At 33.5% G+C, this 8011-nt stretch overlaps 1 protein-coding gene across 1 annotated transcript in view; it reads left to right on the top strand.

Moving 5' to 3' along the window:
- The first annotated feature begins 5470 nt into the window (after positions 1 to 5470).
- The window catches only part of LOC112521035, a 3269-nt gene continuing 728 nt past the window's right edge, over positions 5471 to 8011 (top strand). Inside the window, exons 1-5 of the mRNA XM_025129665.1 lie at positions 5471 to 5897; positions 5998 to 6462; positions 6547 to 6665; positions 6934 to 7364; positions 7457 to 7935. Coding sequence (XP_024985433.1) covers positions 5471 to 5897; positions 5998 to 6462; positions 6547 to 6665; positions 6934 to 7364; positions 7457 to 7935 — 1921 coding nt within the window. The remainder of the gene's footprint in view (positions 5898 to 5997; positions 6463 to 6546; positions 6666 to 6933; positions 7365 to 7456; positions 7936 to 8011) is intronic.

Genomic DNA, 8011 nt, shown 5'->3' with positions numbered 1-8011 from the left:
TTATTTTTATTTAAATAATTAATTTTTATTTATAATTAATAATAATAAATAAAAATTAATTACTAACATTTTAATAAATTAATTTATATCGATTGAAATATATAAATAAAAATTCACTATCTTATATTTATCAAACAATATCTGTAATTTTTTTTTTGATAGATCCTCATATACTCTATGTTGCTGGGGCTATAAGATGCCTGATTGCAAGCAAAGAGACAAAATGGGTGCCTCCACTTTTTGAACCAATCAAAGATGTGGATCTGCTGCTGACCTTAACCTACTTTCTCTCTCTAATAATGGAATTGGAATATTGGAGTAATTTTCTTTTCAACCCATATAAACCTTGACGTTCATAGTTTATACACTCACTTTTTTTATGATTTTTATTTCAATATTAATAATAAATGAATTAATAAAAAAGTTATTAAATATTATTACTACTTTATGAATTATTTGTAATACTTGCACTTTTATACCTTATACTTTTTTTTTGATTAACCTAGATATTCAACCTGTTATGACAACCGATTAGTCTCAGGCGATCACTTGCTTTGCGAGTACACCGGAGTCACTGCATTTGAACCTCCGTGGCCATAAGGGGATTTTTATTTTTCATTGGATTTGAACTTATGACCTCCAGACACTTTTGACCTTTTGAGCCTAAGCTCAAACCAATCAAACACCACCCTTGTGGTTTTTGTACCCTTATACTTACAGATTAAATAAATAACCATAAAGATAAAAAGTGTAAGTATTAAAAATAATTCGTACGTATTTATGATATTTAATACTATGATTAAAATAAAAATTATTCAATATTAGACTCATTTTGAACATATTGACGAAACAATTATAATTGTGTAATTTGTAAAAAAAGAAACATTTCTTTACGTATTTTAGTTAATATACGATTATGTATATTAACATAAAAAAAATATCAAATAAATTAGATAACTAATTATAAGGGTGTAAAGTATAGTTTTTTTTTCTAGCAAAATATAATCTTTACTCATAAAATGCTTTTTCTACAAGATGTTTTCTAATTATTTTGGCCAAAAACAATCCTTACGTAGGGGGGAAAAAGCATTCCACATAAACTTTGGCTATTTAAAGAATTTAGTTTCTCACATGGCTAAAAAGTGAAAACCATTTGACGGATTGATTATTTCCGTCAATCTCCTCGGGTGCTCTCTCCCCATTCCTCTCCTATAGAGAATTTGTGAATAAGATAGGAAGAGGTAAGAACTAGATTTATACATAACGTAATTTTTAAAAAATTGTCACTCTAAAAAACTAATATTAAATGGTTAAGAAGAGATTCATCATGTTATTTGAAAACTAGTCACAGGTTTTATAAAAAAAACAAAAATCAATAAATAACAGTCTATTTTATATCAAATTCATTTTAGGCAATGTATATTTAGGAACAAATTGTTGCATGATTGACATGGCACCTGTTGGTAATGATAGCCAATAACGTCCGGATGAAAGAAAAATAACGGAATTTTATATTTTAAGTGATTAATTTAAAGATCTTATGTTATATTATTATCAATTTAAAGATCTCCATTATAACTTAAACATCTTGAAGTTTTTGTGAGAAAACAAACCCTAATCGATCGAATGAAGATGAAGTAGAGTACAAAAAACTCAAATGGAAAAAAACATAAAACTCTATTTACAAAATACATAGGAAAGTTACAAGAGAACCCCTTCAAGTTTATGCAACACTGCTCTGCTGAAACAAAAACAATCTCAAAAGATAAAACAACAAAAGACGCAAATAAGAGAAAAGCGACAAGATTGAAAGCTTGAGATTGATACTTTTAACATTTTTTTGGGTCCTACTGGTTTTTTACTTTATATCATTTATATTTTTATTTATAAAAATCAACATATTGAATTATATATATACAAATACATATTTGTTTATATCGAGAAACTATTATTATTTCACATATATATACATATATATATATAGACTTGGGATCATGTGAGACCAGGGGTTTTTTGTGAGACCCGTAAGACCAATTTTCAATCATTGGATTATATTTACAATACATTCATAATTACAAAATTGCCATGAAACTTCTCAATAATCACAAAATTGTCACCGTACAACTTTAGACCATTAGATCATTAGTTTATAAAGTTGATCAATGAACATAAATTGGTCTTACGGGTCTCACGAAAAACCTTTGGTCTCACGTGAGACCATTTTTTTACATTTGAAACTTCCCAGTGTTTTTGTTGTGAAGATCCGGCTTTCTTTACCTTCACAATGTTTTGTTGTGAACTATCAAGTGTAAAAAAGTAGTCTCGCGGGTCTCACGAAAACAAACTGATATCACATGAACCCAACCCTATATACATATGCATACATATGTATATATATAAAAGTTTGTGATAATATATTTAGAATAAAAGTTGGAAGGGTTTCACAACTTCGTTTAAACCGTGAGTACGCAACATGAGTGTATCCAAAAAACTATGAGTGATGTGATTAACTAAGTATATAAAAGTATAAAATCTAAAGTTAAATATAAAAAGATAAAAAATTATTGGAAAACAATAATGTTTAGTAAAAGACGCCCGCCACGACACGCCATAGCCCGCCTCAAGGCGTCATGAGTTACGCCTTACACAAATGCTATGTGTCTTATCGTAATGGCGGAGACGCGTCTTATGTCATGGCACACTGTGACGCACATTATCACATGTTTTAAACAATGATATATATATATATATATATATATATATATAATATACACACACATACATACACAGTGGCGGATCCAGGATTTTCATCGAGTGGGTGCACCCTTAAATTAGATCAAATGCCCGCAAAGCCGCTTGATGTGTTTTTCACCGAATTATGCTTTCTAGAGATTTTTTTAAGTTTTTTGGTTATTTTGGAGGGTTTTTTTCTTTTTGTTGAATTCGAGAGAAATTTTCAATTCTTTGGTTGATTTCGAAAGAATTTCCCCCTTTTTTGGTTGATTTCGAGTGACTTATTCGGTTTTTTGGGATGATTTCGTAATTTTTTTTACTCTAGGAATTTGATTCTCGTTGATTAAACTAATTAGCATCGGCAAAACAACGACCGATCGTGTTTCTTGAGAGGGTTAAAAAAGCGTGAGCCATTATTAAAACATTATGAAGTTGATGATTCAGTTAGATTTTTCAGATGCTGAAGTGAGTTCTTGAGAAAGAACAGAGCGGCTACCTATAATATAAAGATCCTTCACTAAGGTTGACAAAACTAAAAATAAGCCAACAAAATTTAACATTAAATCAAATGTTGGGCAATAAAGGTCATAAATTAAAACTTAATTACTCAAATGTAAAAACTCAATACAAACCCATTAAAATTATAACTAATCAATTTATGGTAAATGACTAATATGAAATTTAAGGTTTCCAATTTTGCTTATTTATCTTTATTTTTCTAGGAAAGTGGGAACAAAAGACCAATTGTTTAGGTAAAATTTAGGGAAAAGTTCAAAAAAACCCAATGAACTTTACTATTTGGAATGATTAAGTCCTTGAACAATTTTTTAGAACAAATAAATCCTTAAACATTTTAAAATATGTTAAATAAGTCATTATACTCTACAAAACCTACTAAATAGATCCTTATTCCTTAAAATATTAACCTGCAACCTGAATAGAAGGTAATTTAAATAAATAAATAAAAAACTTAAAAAAATGTTAGAAGACAGACTCCCTTCGTGACTACTCATCTCCTCCTCGCCCGACCGCTGCTCCTCTCCCGACCGTTGCTCTCTTCCCGTCTCCTTCTCCCTCTCGCACACCATCGTTTCCTTCTCCCTCACACATCGTCGTCTCCCCCAACCCCATCGCCGCTGCATCGCCGCTGCACCACCGCCGCACCACCGCCGCGCTACCCCTGTCGCATCCCTTGTCTCCGCCGTACCACCTCGTCGCCGCCCCTGTCGCTCGTCTAATCAGGTTTGCTCCAATGTGATCAATGTGATATCATGCAACTACGGTGTGATCATCGAACACGTATACATATTGTGTCTAACCTCATCTATTGCATCAACTAAATTGTTAAACTTAAGCCCCTGTCACTTCTCCTAAATGTGAAAAATTCTCAAATGTCCGTAACTAAGGGATGGTGGTGTTAGCGAAACTTGCTTTTAGGGAATTGAAATCAGTTAACCACAAACCAACAACTAGGCTTTATATATGTACAGGAACTTCTCTCTGATCTGATGGTTGCTATTCTACTTTCTTGTTAAAAACTTATAGTACCATTCTAGATAGCTTTTCTCATCTTATTGTGAACTTGCTTTTGAGAATTTGTTTGATGATCATSGTTAGCAGAACGTGTGAATACTTAACTGAATGGTTGCAAACTTGATTAGCTAGCTGTTAAAGGTTGCAAGCTTGATTAGCTAGCTGTTAAGTTGAATGGYGWTGATCTAGTTTTACAGAATTCAATTTGGTTCAGTTGGCTCTGTCCTGTATATCCCAAATAGGTAGCCAGGGCTTGTTGGTAAACAACCCCTAAATGTTGCTCCTAACATTGGTTTGATGTGGATTATTAAACACTTCTAAGGGGTCGTTTACCAAACACTTACCCGGTAAACACTTACGGGTAAAATTCAAGACTATTATTTACCTACCGGGTAAGATTTTAGTTAATAAAAATGGCTTTCTATGCAACAATTTACCCGGTAAGAGCTGACCGTGGTAAGAGTCATTGCCTTCACTTACAGGGTAAGACTCTAAGTCTTTGCYGTGTTCTTACCGGGTAAGATTTTTGGTCCTTACCATATTCATCCGGTAAGRTAATATAACTTGGTAAGAGCTTACCCAAGTAAATATTTGGTAAATAACCCCTAAGTAATGTATTTAAAAATCAACGCTATATCATCAGCAAAAAGCATACACCATGGTATATCATCTTGTATGTCTATTTTAAGCTCATTCATAACTACAACAAGAGACAAGGCTGCCTGTTGCTGTTACCCCATAACTGTAGGGAAAACATCTCACCCGTCACATGCTTTGAAGCTTAATACCATTTAGCAAGCAATCATACATATGTTTGAACACATTAACATATGTTCTTCTTCTGAAGAKCTCATCTATCATCTCTCATGATGATTGTATCATGAGCTTTCTTCTGAAGAACACATTAACATATGTTCTTCTTCCGATGTCTAACCGAGTTGTAAAATTGTTAAATCGTAGGTTTTGGGTTACTATTATTTGAACCCTACCCAACCCGATGACACTAATTTGGATTGCAAACATCGGGTTGGGTTGGGTTGCATCTACCATGCTTATGGTCTTATTATTTTTTCAAACCGCGAACATTGGGTTGAGTTGCATCTACCATGCTTATGGTCATACCTTTTTTAATTAAAATTGTAGCTTTTGGTCTATTTTTTTTTCATCGGTGAATCGTGATGAAATTGTTATTTATGTTTACAGAATGATATCTGATTGCGATGATGATTATAGTGATGATCCTAGCTATGAAATAGACGATAATTCAAGTGAACATATGTCAGATTCTTTATCTCAAGACCTTGAAGATGAGGATGATATAATCAACTTAAATAAAACAGTTGATGATCAGTTTCTAAATAAGCTTTGTATTGTAAACACGATTGACAATGTTGAGTTTAATGTGGATGAAGATGATGATAATGTTGGAGATCATGTTATACAAAAAGGTGTTCAGTACCCGATACATGATCCTAATATTCCTTGGAAGCTGATGAAGCCCAAACTTGGTGAGAGGTATGAGAATCCTAGTCAATTAAAACAGTGTTTGACTAACTACGCGGTTGCAAATGGCTACCAACTACAATACGTGAAAAATGATTCAGAAAGACTACTTGTTGCATGTGGAAAAGGTAAAAAAGATCTCACATGTCCTTTTAGATTATGGGCATCTTGGATGCAAGAAGAAAAGTCGTTTCAAATTAAAAGCATTAATTGTAAGCACATATGTAGTAGAGACTATAGTTTTGGATCCCCTAGTGACACCAATTTGGATTGCAAAGCATTATGTTAGAGAACTCATTGAAAGACCGTTCATAAAAATCAAGGATATGCAAGACGATATTTTGAAAAAGTTTATGGTCAAAGTTAGCAAGGGCCAATGCATGCGGGCCAAGTCCAGGGCACTTCTTGAAATTGAAGGTTCTTTGATAGAACATTATGGAAAACTTTGGGATTATGGACATGAAATTAGGAGAGCCAATCCAGGATCTACAGTTAAGATGGATGTAAATTTAATGGCAGATGGAAGCAATGAATTTAGGAGATTTTATGTATGCTTCAAAGCACTAAGAGATGGGTGGATTAGTGGTTGTAGGAAGGTTATAGGACTAGATGGTTGCTTTTTGAAGGGGGTGTGCAAAGGAGAGTTAATATCGGCTATTGGTCGAGACGGAAATAATCAGATATACCCTATAGGTATGTACATCCAAACTATGCTTGTTATATTAATATCAAGTGTTATTAATTTTTAACCTCTTACAATGTTGAATGTTTATGTAGCTTGGGCTGTAGTAGATGTGGAGAACAAAGAGAATTGGAAGTGGTTCATTGAACTATTAATAGAAGATATTGGTGTTATTGAAGGAGCAGGGCTTACCATCATGTCTGATCAACACAAGGTATGAACTTCCATCACTTCTAACACTTCATATTAACTTATTCAAATGTGTTTCAACCTTTATATCACCATTTAGACCATATATTCAAGTTTTGGGTAGATTTTTCCCATATAGGCACTCTAGTTACCTACCCGATTTCCATTTAGGCAATGTACTTTGTATTTTSAAACCCGACATCATCTAATTATGTCCTTTGTGAGGTGTTAGCACCAAACTTACCTCATACATCTCATTCTAACTATGATTTAATTGCAATTTTATGCAATAGGGCATTGTTGAAGCTGTAAAAGAGTTGGCACCATATGCAGAGCATAGACAATGTGCAAGACACATATATGTTAATTTTCATAAAAGATTTAATGGTGTTGAGTATAGAAACATTTTTTGGGCAGCAGCTACATCCACTTTTGAGGCAGATTTCATGTCACACATGGAAAAGTTTAGGATACAAAACATTAATGCATATAATCATTTGATTGAAAGGGACCCTAATACATGGTGTAGGGCATTTTTCCAACCCGGTAGAGATTGTGAAGCTGTAGAAAATGGGATTTGCGAGTCATTTAATTCAATGTTAGAGGAGATAAGGATATTTGTTATGGAGAGACATTACAGAATGCTAAGCAAAGCACAAGAATGGGAATCAGTTGTTTGTCCGGCCATAAGAAAAAAGTTAAAGAAATGGGGACAAAATCACAGGTATGTTTATCTATGATGGTAATTTTATTATGTATGCTTGTCTATGGTGGTAATATGATCTTGTATGCTAATGTATTCTTTTTCATATGTAGATATTGGTATGTTATTCCTAGTGGTGGGAATGTATTTGAAACACGAAACGGTTTTGAAGCAATGGTGGTAGACTTAGATGCTAGAAAATGTAGTTGTAGATTGTGGGACATATCAGGCATTCCTTGTGTGCATTCCATTGCTGCCATACACTTTATCAATAAGGATCCAGAGGATTATGTTAGTAAATGGTTTACTAAGGATATCTTCAAAATGGCATATGAGAAAACTATAAGACCATTGAATGGGAGCAACATGTGGACTCCAACACCTTACCCCAAACCAAACCCACCTAAGGAAAGAATAATGCCTGGTAGACCATCCATCAAAAGAAAAAGATCAGAATCTGAGAGCGAAAGTACAAGGGTGACTCGATCTGGGAAGACAATGACATGTAGAAATTGCTTGGAAACGGGACATAATGCTAGGACTTGTAAGAATGAAAAGAAGAACCCACCACCTAAACTTGTTAAGCCAAAAGGTAGACCAAGACTCAACATTCCAAAACCGACTACAACAAGAAGAGCCAATGAAGGTGGAAGAGGCAATAGAGGTGG

Source organism: Cynara cardunculus, assembly GCF_001531365.2.
Source record: "Cynara cardunculus var. scolymus isolate 2C chromosome LG 11, CcrdV1, whole genome shotgun sequence".
NCBI lineage: Eukaryota > Viridiplantae > Streptophyta > Magnoliopsida > Asterales > Asteraceae > Cynara > Cynara cardunculus.
Note: the sequence above shows the minus strand (reverse complement) of the source record. Positions and strands in the feature narration are given on the sequence as shown.